Raw genomic sequence first — 13504 nt, 5'->3', positions numbered from 1 at the left:
CCAAGGTCTGGGAATAACGATTTGTGCTACTCAATATGAGACACTTGAGCGAATCAGAGTTCGTGCTAAAACTAGTAAAACTTTACTTTGACACTTCATCAATAGCCCGACTGTTTAGCATTGCAATAAAGTTTCCATCAAATGGGTGGATGTGTGAGCGCGTAGGAGCTTTTTAAATATTAATGGATGTCAGGACCTTGAACATACACTCTCATTGGCCACTTTATTAGTTACACCTGTTCATTCAATTACATTTCAAACCCTCTTCTGAAGGTCAAACTGAGCATCTGAGCATCTTTGTACATGGCATGGTTGCTGGTGTCAGTATTTCAGAAACTACTGATCTGCTGGGATTTTCACGCACAACCATTTCTAGGGTTTATTTAAAAAGTGATTTTATGATGAGAAACCTACCAGTTGTTAAAGAAACACTCTGAAAATCGACTCTTTTACAAGTCTTCTGAGTTTAACATATGAGTTTAATCAGTTTTTAATCAATTCAGCCAATCTTCCGGTCTGGCGATAGCTCTTTTAGCTTAGCTTAGCATAAGTCATTGAATCAGATTTGACCATTAGCATCTCTTACAAAAAGTAAAAAATATATTTTTGAGAAGATATTAGGCGCAAATTATACATACCTAGTCCCCCTTTCTGGGGACAAATTTTAGGCACTGCACAATATCAATACGTCTGCTGCAGCCATGGTACATCAGCAAAGTTCCTTGATTGTTATGCTGGAATGAAAGAATAGTTTCTAGTCCATGTCAGCCTAGAAAATAGCAACTTTTTATTCTTTGGTCCTAGTTCATGATGTAACTACCGAATATTGCAAGATTATGTAGAAAAATTATTGTTTCCTATAAAAAAAAAACTATTTTCTTTTTTTAAAAGCTAATGGTCTAATGCAATTCCATGATTTATGCTAAGTGCTAAGCTATGCTAAAAGTGCTCATGCCAGACATGTAGATTAGCTGAATAGATTTTTTTTTTAAATTACAAAAAATCATCTGCTTAACTCTAGGTGACTTAAAAAATAAGCCTATTTCCCAAAAAAGTGGAGGGTTCCTTTATGTCCTGCCTGGTTCATCTGATAGAAATACAACCGTAACTCAAATCTTGAAATGGATCAGCTTCACAGTAAATAGAAGAAGGAGAAAAGAAGAGCAAATTAGTGTCACTCCTGTCAGTTACAAACAGCAAACTGAGGCTACAATTCTGTAAAAATAACATAAAAGCATGAATCCATCCTGTCTTGTGTCAGTGATTCAGACCAGTGGAGTAAGGATTTAAGGTACATTTTTTGTGACACTTTGGACTTCTATAATGCTATTTGATTATTGTTTTTAACATCACAGAGCTTACTTGTAATCTAGTCCTGTAATGGCTACTTCCAGCACTAGAAAACAACATGTGGCAATGCTCAAACCATCTCAAACTTGTTTCCTCAATATGACAGATTTGTGTCATAAATTTGCAGCCAACAAATGCAGCAACTATGCAGTGCTATCAAATCAATATCAAGTACATTAGTTGAATCTACAGTATACCTAGAACACAAAGAATTAAGACATACAAGATCAAATTTGGTTCTAGCAAGCAATGTACCTAACAAAGTAACTAGTGAGTATACAGAATATTAAGCTTAAGTGCTTAAAGGGATAGTTCACCCAAAACCTGAAAATTCTGTCATCATTTACTAAACTTTCACTTCTTTCCAACCTGTTTGACTTTCTTCTGTTGAACGCAAAAGATGATATTTTGATGAAGGCTGGAAACCAAAAACCAATTACTTCAATACAGTGTATTTGTTTTTCCTACTATGAAAGTCAATGATTACTGTTTTTTTTTTTTTGCTTTTTTTCACAATATTTTCTTTTGTGTTTGACAGACGAAAGAATATTATGTACAGAGTTGGGTGTAACTCGTTTTACAGAAACACGTTACAGTATTCTAATAAAATTTTTGGGGAACATCGCAATGTAATGCGAAGGCTGTGTCAGGCTTTTTAATTTAATAAATTTGTATTTTTGGAGCCTTGGTGTTGTCGCCTTTGATTAACATTTATTTTAGAGAACGCAAGCTGAAATGGTTGCTGATGAGAGTGGCTGCTTCTTCAAGTGGAAATACAGGCGTTACTTTAAATTCATTGAGTGTAAAAACAAAAATATTGCTGTGGAATGCAGTGCAGCATGTCCAGTCTTTAAAGAACTTTCAGCTGCTTTTAACTTGACCAGAAAGCATTCTACGACAATACTTGTCGCCAAGGAAGACACTGGCGCTCAAAAACACAGCGGTCCAACTCAGCCTAATAAGGCTAAATTGAATTTTTGTGCAGGATCATGTGTGAAAATATCTTCTGAATGTGAGGAGAAGTGTAGCTGCTTATGGGGCCATTCACGTATTGCATCATTTGTGCGCAAAAGTTTGTTATTTCCAATTGGAGGCACATGGCTTTTGCAAACATATTAGGAGTGCATATTGCACATACTCACATTTTCCAGGTGTACCAGTTGAAAACTGCTAGTCACGGGACAAGGACTGATCGTTCAGCTTCATGCTTTGTATACACATTTCGGTAGACTAATCACCTCAGACAAACACAGAACACCCAAACACTGCAGTGCTTTTGCATAATATGAGTGTCAGTGGTTACAAGTATCCAGTTTTCTTCATGTCTTTTGTGTTAAAATAAGACAAACAGGTTTGGAACAAGTGAGTGATGAAAGAATTGTAAGTTTTGGGCGAACACTTTAGGTCTTTTGAATATGTCAAGCTGCTGTGATTAACTCATTGTAATGTTTTTAAGTGAATATTAAATTACTGAAAGAGATGCAGTTTATGTTGTGTTTTTATAGGTATATTTTATATGTTTTAAAAGAAACTTCAAAGTAAAACAAATAGTAATCTGATTACTTTTTACATTAAGTAATTAGCAATGTAATCAGATTACAATTTTCCAGTAGTGGTTAGTAATTGTAATCTATTATTTTTTTAAAGTAACCAACACTGCTCATATATGTTTGGAACAATCTGAGGGTTTGTAAGTAATGAATAAACAAAATTAACTAGGTGAGCTATCCATTAATTAAGCCATTATACCCTATTTGAATTTTGTTTCTGTTTTAAAAAGCTAAAAAATATATTGATTTTCCACACAAACTAGGATGATTTTATCAGGACAAACTGTATAGTGATCCTTGTTAAAGTTTTATGTTTTTCTTTTTTGCACATAATACCTCTTATATAATGTGTAATGAATTGGTTTGTGGGTGTAAAAAGTCTGTAGTACAAAAAAGTCAAATGTTTCAAGGATCAAAATGCAGTATTGCTTTTGAAAAGACAGAATTCTGAACTTCCTGAAATTAGTCCTCTGTAATTCTCAAAAATTCTTTTTTCAAGGTTTGTCACAGATTTGCTTAATGGCGGTCAATGTCGGCTCCCGATTAACATCTACTTTGACTTTGAAACATTGTAGTTGTGGCTAAGGCCTGGACAAGTTTGGTTAATGTTGTCAGTATTTTGAGAAGCTCTTGGATATTTAAAAGCAAGTTGACTTTGGATGACCTTTAAAAGAGTGAGGAGTGACTTTAAACTGATTCGCTTAAACTAAACATTGTTACTGTTTGTTGCTTTACATACAAGTATCAAGGATTGAAGTAGTCACAATTTGAAGCTTTGGTTAATAGTAGAAATTATATCATTTATTAAACTCATGATTCGATGAGATTCACGATTTCAATTTTATAATTCGATTTTAAAGGCTCTATCATACACCTGGCGCAAGATGTAATTGGCGTGATTTGTTGCTATTTTTAGTCCAGCGTCACTTTATTATCACTTTTTTTATGTCATTTAAATAGCATTTGCACCTCTTTGTGGACTCATGGGTGTGCTGGTCTAGAAAGGAGCTGTGTTAAGGTGCATTGTTGGCGCATTGCTATTTTGAGGAACTGAAATATGCTGTGCCACTGACCAACTACAAGCAGGTCTAAAGTCCAACACAGAGTGTGTTAGTATGTGAGTTCAAATCCGTACATATAATTTAATACACACAGGATGTAATGCAATACACAGATATCTTTATGCATAAAAAATTAAGGATTAAAATGTTACAAAAATGAATATCTTCTACATAAATACAAAAACCACTACCTCCATGCCTTCTTCATCTCTGGGGGCTTTTTTTTTTTAGTTTATTCATAACAATTTGTTTTGTATAATGTATTAAATAGTAGTAGTAGTATTTGTTATATGTATATTTATATTTGTTTAAATAAAACAAGTTTAGATTTGTCCACCTGTTGGTTTTTGGTGACATGCATTACCAAATGGGGCATAAGAATAGGTTGTGTGTTTGGATATAACTCAGTTTGAGTACACTTCATTATTATTGTTCATTTATTTGTTTGCTAAAAATTAGAACTGAATGAAGACACAGTTTTGAAAAGAATCTTTGCACTTAACAAACAAAATGAAATATGTAGGCTAATGGGTGTCTTCATTGGAGTGGGTACAAAGGAGTTAAGCAGAGTAAAACTAAAGTAAAGAGAAAGTAAAGAGGCGGAATGGAGGAGGCTTATGCTTTATCCTCACTGTAGATGGTCTGTTTAACTGTTTTCTCACTAGTGAAGCATTCAGTTTTTTTCACTTACAAAGTCCGCTATGTAAACTGACTCTCAAAGGGAATGGGATATGAGACTCTGATTGGTTTAATGCATGTTATGCTCAAAACAGACCCATAACTCGTTAAAAGAATGAGCACAACCCTGTTAGACCATGTGCCGGGGCACAGAGCACATTTTTATATTCTTAAAATAGCAAAAGTAGATTAGGACATGCCCTTAATGCGTTTGTGCCATGCGCTTTAGACTTTGTGCCTAGAGCCTTAAATTAGAGCCCTACATTTTTGCTGCCTGTTTAGTATTTTACAAAACTTAGCTTTTACAACAAAGCCGTAATGATATACTGTAAGTGACAAAAAGTCTATTATATAAACAGTTTTGAACAGTAGTGTTTCCAAAGTTACCACAGTCATCAAAGCCACGCTATACGTATATACATTTATTTATACATTCGATTTTCCAATGTGTTGCTAATAATAAAGCCCTAGATTATAAGAATACAATACAAATGTGTCAGCTGTTGCCTTGGTAACGCAAGTGTAATATTATAAATGCAAACAGCGATATCGATGATCAGGTATTTTTTTTTTTTTTGCACTCATTTTAACTGATATTTACTATATTAAATAACCAAACAATAAACACCTGAGAGAACAGGTAACAGCAGGGTTGCCAGCTTTTCAAAGCAATTGTAGCCCAATCATCAAACAAACCTAATAAATCACGAATCAAATTGAATTTTGATGTAGCACTTGTATCGTATACTGTTTCCCAAAAGCAAGAACGACCAGTTTAAAGTTATACATCAAGCAGTAAACAGATCACCTTGTGTAGCGTTTGTGTTTATAATGTTGGTCTGTGTGTTTTATTTATTTATTTATTTATTCATTTTCAGGCACTGGTGGGAGACAAAACGCTGGCCTTCTGGCTGATGGACAAAGAGATGTACACCAGCATGAGCGCTTTGATTCCCATGAACTCCATTATTGATCGGGGCATCCAGCTTCATAAGATGATCCGACTGCTTACCCACAGCCTGGGAGGAGAGGGATACCTCAACTTCATGGGTGAGTCCTTGCAAGATGCATTAATATGTAAAAGAAAAAAATGTGTAAAAATATGGGTTCACTGTTAGATTTAAGGTGCAAGATCCGTGCTTTACCTGTTGCTGTTTTTTCTTTCTCATTTGGTGTGTTGTTCCTGTTGTGTTTTGGGTTTTTGATTTGATATGGTTTTACGTTTACATTTGTTTTTGTGTGTAATTTGTTTAGTTGGTTTTGTAAGTTGTGTTTGTAGTGTCTTTTTACATTTATGTTCCTTTGTTTTTGTTTTAGCTGGGAGTTGTTGTTTGTTTTGTTTCTTTTTTTTTATTTGGTTTGTTACATTTGTTGTTTGATTTTGTTAGCGGTGTTGTTTTAGTTTGTTGTTTTATTTGTTTATGATGTTTTTGTGTGTTGTGTTTTTGTGGTTCTTGTTGTTGTTTTGTGTCGGTTTTCATTTGTTTGTATCTTTTACTTAGTTTTTTTTTTTTTTTGTTATTTTCGTTTTTGAATTTTTTTTTTTTTTTTTTTTTTTTTTTGGTGTCCATGGGAAGAGAAGAGATTAAAGTTAAAAACAAGAGCATAGTGAAACATCTATCAAACCAACCCCTACATTCTTATCATAATAATGTTTACAGTACATGTCAAACTCTGGGAGAAGAAATTTCAAAGCCCCACAAAGTGACGTTAAGCTGTCAGCCAGCTCTTTGCAACTTTCTCATGTTTGCCCACTGAAGCTAAGCAGGGCTGCGCCTGGTCAGTACATGGATGGAAAAGCTAGGTTGCTGCTGGAAGTGGTAAACCTGCGGTCTGTGTGGGTGCTAACACCCCAGTATATTGAAGGGAACTCTATACTGCTCAGTAAGCACCATCTTTCGGATGAGACTTTAAACCAAGGTCCCAACTCTCTGTGGTCATTAAAAATCCCAGCATGTCCTTCAAAAAAAAGAGTAGAGATTTAACACTGGCATCCTGGCCAAATTTTTTCTACTCGTCTCTGTTCATCCTGGTCTCCTAACTATGCCCATTCTATAATTAGTTTTATCACTACATTGGTCTCCTCTCAACCAATCAGCTGGTGTGTGGTGTTCGGTCTGGCGCAGTATGGCTGCCGTCGCATCATCCAGGTGGATGCAGTACACTGGTGGTGGATGAGGAGATTCCCCCCAAAAATGTGTAAAGCGCTTTGAGTGTCAAAATTACAGTAAGGAGGTATTTATAACAGTAATCATTCACTTCCATAGTATTTTTTTCCTACCATGGATGTAAATGGTTACAGGTTTTTACTTCAAAATATATTATTTAGTTTTAAACAGAAGAAAGCAGCTCGTACAGGTTTGAAAACAGTTAAGAGAAAAAGTAAATGGGTGTGCTGTGACGTAGCGTAAAACTGCAAGTGACTGCACGTGCTTTCCGAAGGCAAGGTAGACCTGCCAGTGCCAAGCTGTCCACATCCACGGACCAATGGCACACAGTATTTAGCTGTTCATGAAGGGTCGTATGTGTTTGTTTCCATGATCCACAGGGTTTGTTGCAGGTTTTGCCCCACGATGCTGTCAGGGCCGAAACAGTAAAGCTGTTTGTGTGCAGCAAGCATTTTTGTCAGGAGAGCAGTACGAGAATTGGAGAATGGCGGACATTGTATTTTATCAGGAGTTAGGTCACATTTAGACACATTGCCCTGCTGCTGTGTTTGCCTAAATTCTCTAGAGATTACCAACAGGGCTAATGGTTAAAACAGACACGGGCATAAGACCTGCTGCACTGAGTCTGCATTCAGACCTGGGGATTGAGGGAATAGTCCTCGTTTATAGTGTTTATATAAACACAATTATTTTTAAAATGAAATAAATTGTGGTAATGTGTATATAAAATTATGAATGACAAATGTAGCAGGGCATTAAATTACTGTTTATTTCCTTGCATTTAAACTATAAAATCATTTGTCGTCTTACGGTTTGTGTCTCATTTTGTGAGTCGATTGACAACAGCTCCCACCCCTTTCTCCCCTGCTGGCCACGCCCACTCCTGCCCTTTGATTGCGGAACTCCACATCCATTATGATACATCTTTTGAAAAAATTCAGAGGTAGACTTGAACCGAAATTGGGGCATTTCATGGCACTTTAATTCGTGTAGTGTGTTTTGATTTAGTGTGTTTTTTAATGGGTTTCTTTAGTCTGATGCATCATCAGCTGTCTGTAATATTTATGAAGCACTCAATATTACTGAAAGTTGTTCCACCATCAGCTTTCTCAATAGTAAACCCTAACAGTGTACTAGCCCCACCTGCTGACCAGGTGTTGATGCTGTATCACCATATAATACAAACACTAAACTAACCACTCATATCAGTTGACAGAAAGAGACTTTTTCCCCTATGTTCAAATCATACACACACACAGCTGAAATGCCACAGATTGTCTTGTGTTTGTGAGCATATGTCCAGACGGAGTTCTGTTATTGTTTTCTGCTCCTCTTGTTTTGCCAATAGCGCTAACAGTAATGATAGCTACAGATGTGAACACTCTCTGCTCTTCACTCGCTGGGTTTGTGTAGAAAGCTTTCGTCTGCTCACTGAAATTACTCAGCTAATGGTGTTGTGGCTTGGTAGAACATACACTTTTATCCTTTGTAAGCTAAAGGAGGAGTGTGAAATGTAAAGGGGCAGCGGTTATGTGTGTGTGTGTGTGTGTGCGCGCGTGCGTGCATGCGTGTGTGCGTGCATGTATGCGTGCGTGCGTGCATGTATGCGTGCGTGTTCAACATTTAAAAGTGAACATTTAAGGTCAACATTTAAAGTGGATCAACAAAGTTATTATAATATTGCCTTATGACAAGAATGGATGTTGTTCAATACTTTTAAGATTTTGATGAAAGTTTTTGATTCATTTTATATGTTCATTAGTTCAATTATTGGTTCATAGTCAGTTTGTTTGTTAGTTTGTTCATTAGTTAGTTAGTTAGTTAGTTAGTTAGTTAGTTAGTTAGTTAGTTAGTTAGTTAGTTAGTTAGTTAGTTAGTTAATTGGTCGGTTGGTCAGTCGGTTGGTTGGTTGGTGGGTCAGTTTGTTAGTTTGTCAGTCAGTTAGTTAGGTAGTTTGTTAATTAGTTAGTCAGGTAGTTTGTCAATTAGTTGTTCAGGTAGTTTGTAAAATAGTTTGTCAGATAGTTTGTTTGTTCGTTTGTTAGTCAATTATTTGTTAGTTCATTAGTTCAATTATTAGTTCATAGTTAGTTAGGTTGTTGGTTGGTTTGTTTGTTAATTTGTTCATCGATAAGTTTGTTAGTTAAATCCTTAGTTTGTTAGTTAATTAATTAGTTAGTCAGTTAGTTAATTAGTTAGGTTGTTTGTCAGTTTGTTTTTTGGTTAGTTTTTTAGTTAGTCATTAGTTAGTTGATTAGTTAGTCAGTTAGTTAGTCATTTTTTGATATTTTATTTGTTAGTTTCTACATCAGTTAGTTTGTTGGTTCTAGTATTAGTTTGTTAGTTCTTAAATTAGTCATTGTTTGTTTATTAGTTAGTGAATTTGTTAGTTAGTTTGCTAGTTAGTCACATAATTAGTCAATTAGTTTGTTAGTCAGTGATTAGTTATTAGTTTGTTTGTTTGTTAGTTAGTCCCTTAGGCGGTTAGTTAGTTTGTTAGTTCATAATCAGTCAGTTAGTTTGTTCATTTGCTCAGTAGTTCTTTAGTTGTTTGTTTGTTAGTTTAGTTATTAGTTTGTTAGTTAGGTAATTAGTCGATTTGTTGATATGTTTGTTAGGGTCTAATACTTTTGACCTTAACATGTTTTTGAAAAAATTAAAAACTGCTTTTATTTTAGCCAAAATAAAACAAATAAAACTTTCTCCAGGAGAAAAAAATATATTATCAGACATACTGTGAAAATTTCTTTGCTCTTTTAAACATAATTTAGGAAATATAAAAAAAAATAATAATAATAATTCAAGGGGGGGGGGTAACAATTCTGACTTTAACTGTGAGGGGGCTTGTAAATAACTCATGAAAGAATAAAGTTACGTTTAAAACCAAGCACACCATTCTTTTTACTTGTGTAATTCCCAATAATTCTAAACTAAACCAGACATGTATATGTATGTATGTATGCGTGCGTGCGTGCGTGCGTGCGTGTGTGAGTAAAACTAGTTTGGTTTAGTTTAGTTTAGGATTTAAAACAGTGAAAACAAATACTCCCAACAGAGGACAAAATAAATTGCTGGGTCCTAAGATCATTAACATTCATTTAGACCTGAAATACTCATTCTAAATAAACTTTAAGCACAAAAGGGATTAAGTACTAACAATTACCCAGGTTTCTTACATGCTTATTCATGAAATAAAGGACAAAATAATGAAAAGATAATTCAGCCTTTCAAACGAATCATCAAACAGGAATTTTAGGATTCTTGTTTCAGTAATTAATGATATTTTTTTTATTTATTTAATTACAGTTTGTATTTTAATACAAGTTAAAATTCAATACTTTTAGTCGTCTTTTCAGGATCTCTATTAAGTGAAGGGAACCAATAAGAAGCAAGAAGACAAAAAAAAAAAGGTAAATACAGAACGAGATGTCATGTCAGTGGATCAATGGCTGTGAAGTCATTTAGCCAGTCAAAGCAAGAACAAATTGTTTGAGCAAGCAAATCAATTCGAGCTCCCATCCAGCCACAGAAGCCCATCTATTTACTCTCTAGTGGCAGAAGATGCTCGCAAACTAAAAGGCCACAAAGAGATGACGGCCATGTTTGCAATGCAGAAAGAAGACGAGCGCTGTGAGGCACAGGCATTATAACACACTGCGAGGCGGCAATGAAACGGCTCAGTGGTTTCATCATTAAATCAGCAGGTGGAGAGTGAGATGAATGTACGCTTGACTTTCAGAGATGGAGAAAAACTTCTGGATCACCTTCAGACACACAGAGCGACAGCTGACTGTGTTCAAACTGTGCTTTTGATCAGACTGCTGGCAGAATTTGGTTAAATTTACATTAAGATAAAAAACAACCTGCGTATTTGTAGAGAGATTGCTTATGAAAAAAAAATGTAATGGTATGTGCTTTTAAATCTGATATTTATATCAAAATGATCAGCCCTCCTGTGGGTAATAATACAAATATTTCCAAAGTGTTACTTAATGGAGAGAAGATTTTTTAAAATGTTTTAGATGGTTTAAATATACATTTTTTACTAACTAATTTCTAACAACTAGTTTATTTTTACATTCATTCATTTTATTTTTGGCTTAGTTTCTTTATAATTTGGGGTCAACACAGCGGAATGAAACATCAACTTATCCAGCATGTTTTTACGCAGCGGATGCCCTTCCAGCTGCAACCCATCTCTGAGAAACATCCACACACACACTCATTCACACTCATACACTTTGGACAATTTATCCTACCTAATTCACCTGTACCGCATGTCTTTGGATTGTGGGGGAAACCGGAGCACCCGGAGGAAACCCACGCAAACGCAGAGAGAACATGCAAACTCCATACAGAAACTCAGCCGAGACCCAGCCGAGGCTTGAACCTTGCAACCTTCTTGCTGTGAGGTGACAGCACTACCTACTGTGCTGTGATTTTTTTTTATTTAATTTTTTTTATGACATATATATATTTTTTATTTTGACTTCAACTTTACAATCACAGGAGTAGCAGTATTGGTAGTGGTAGGAGGCGTAGACGGCTTGAGGCCACAGCTCAAGTACCTTAGTGTTCCACCATTGACGATATACAGCCATATCTCACTGCTACGAGTGTGATAAAGTCTGCCCAATAGCCTAATGATTACTGCGTCGACATATGGTGCAGTAGCACATCAGGGCATTCTGAGTTCGAATCTCAGCTCGAAGACGTTTTCCTAACTCCCTCTCTCTCTCTCTCTCTCTCTCTCTCTCTCTCTCTCTCTCTCTCTCTCTCTCTCTCTCTCTCTCTCTCTCTCTCTCTCTGTCCAACTTCACTTTCTGTGTCAATACTGTCCTATCTAATTAAGGCAAAAAGTCCAAAAATAAATCGTAAAAAATAAAAAAGATATCGCATTTATACAAGAGTTTGACGGCATAATTGTGTATATAAAAAAGAAAATCAAACAAGGAGAATCTAAAAATTATTTTGTATGAGGAACTACTTTATTAGATTTTTAATGTGTATTTCATATGTTGTTTTGTGGGTGTCAGCAGAACTTTTTTCTAAATCAAATCTCTACTTATGGAGACATTAAATGTAATTATAATATTTTGTAATGAAGGAATAAAAGTTTTTTTTAAATAAAAAAAATATTTTTTATTACCTCTCTTAGGTTAAAAAATATTGCCTCTGTTAAAGCACTTGAATTATTATTGTTATTGTTCCTTTTAATTTCATGAAGGATAATACTTTTGATTTTGACAATTGTTTGATTTATATAATATAAATTGTACAAAAAAAATGATTTTAATATTTAACAACATTTTATTCACTTTAAGATTTTTTTATTACAATCCAAATATTACTGAGCAATATTGATTGATTGCACATGCTTACTATGTTTAGGGTTATAATTTGGGTTAGATGTAGGTTTATTTGCATGTAATTATGCATAAATAATTAGAATTACAATAGTTATTACATGGAACATGTGTAACAAGGACAACGTCAAATAAAGTGTCACCAAATACTTAAATACATGGAACTTAAGTGACATTAAACTATTTTGTTTACATAATTTTAAATTAGTACTATAAACTGTCATCATTACATTTGGCAGTACACTTAATCCTTATTTCACAGGCTACTAGAAGTAAAACAATATGTAACACCCCACCACTTAAAATCAACACCATTGATTGTGGATGTCTCAATGAATGTTTTATGAGGCACGATGCTCTCTTCAGGTGCAAGAGTTCTTAAGTTCATCCCGGACGAGCCCCTGGTTTATCAAATCTGCCAGAGTAAAACTTGCGTTAACCTATAGACCAAGGTACACACATTAATTTAAATATCTTTTTTCATTTTTTATATGAGAAAAGTGGTATTTAACTTCACAACGAATGAATATTTAAGCTCAACAATCTTTAGTTTGACAGCTGAAATTAGTCTTGAACAATTCAAATGGCCCTTAACTTTGCAACAACAGACAAGGCATTATAAATTATTGTCAACGAAGCATCCTGTAATGCAGAAATTCAACTGGAAAAACAATGAAAACAAGGTAAAGAGTCTGGAAACAATTAATAAAATACAACAAAATGCATAACGTTACATTCCCACTCCATAAAATAACTAATACTTTGATTTTAATATGATTAAGACAATACTCTGATTAGAAGTCTACCGTGGAAACAGATATTTCTGATGACTTTAATTTGACCAAATTCATAATTGAATTAAACAGAAAATGCAATAAAGACATGTGGAGTATTCATAACTTAGTGGCATTATTGAAGTGCAGTACAGACATTTAAACATCTTAAACTATTAACGTTTTGTAGTACTTATTGCTACATATTTCAACGGGATGCACACATGACAGCTGAAAAGAAGAACAAAAAGAATGGCTTCAGGCAAGAGAGCACATTTTTAATGCAAGCGGAAAGCAATGACTATATGAGGATTCTTTGAGAAATGGACATTATGAGGTGCCTTGAAGTGAGTTTGTCACGGGGGCATGAATGAAAGCTTAGTGAATGAACTGACAGAGCTGGCCTGTTGCTTTGAAACTTTTATCTGCTGTCATCTGGCACATATAGTGTGGGAAATTTAATGCAGTTGAATGAAACGCCCAAACTTTCATATGGTGTCATGGTGAACACTGTTGTTGCGTTAAATGCTGAAGGAAACTAGCGTTGAATGGTGATGT

At 34.8% G+C, this 13504-nt stretch overlaps 1 protein-coding gene and 1 long non-coding RNA gene across 4 annotated transcripts in view; both read left to right on the top strand.

Moving 5' to 3' along the window:
• gbe1b (glucan (1,4-alpha-), branching enzyme 1b) overlaps positions 1-13504 on the top strand; it is a 251310-nt gene that overhangs the window by 143326 nt on the left and 94480 nt on the right. For all 3 annotated transcript variants that reach the window (XR_015509028.1, XM_087283697.1, XM_087283698.1), the window contains exon 12: positions 5518-5689. Coding sequence is in view for 2 of the 3 variants with exons in the window: in XM_087283697.1 (XP_087139823.1) it covers positions 5518-5689 (172 nt within the window). In the remaining variant the exon portion in view is untranslated. The remainder of the gene's footprint in view (positions 1-5517; positions 5690-13504) is intronic.
• LOC147833579 (uncharacterized) lies at positions 7844-11738 on the top strand. The gene is made up of 3 exons (XR_015509030.1): positions 7844-9298; positions 9355-9790; positions 9841-11738. It is a non-coding gene; the product is annotated as an uncharacterized LOC147833579 (long non-coding RNA).

This window comes from Danio rerio, chromosome 15 (genome assembly GCF_052040795.2).
Source record: "Danio rerio strain M-AB ecotype USA chromosome 15, GRCz13ab, whole genome shotgun sequence".
NCBI lineage: Eukaryota > Metazoa > Chordata > Actinopteri > Cypriniformes > Danionidae > Danio > Danio rerio.
Note: the sequence above shows the minus strand (reverse complement) of the source record. Positions and strands in the feature narration are given on the sequence as shown.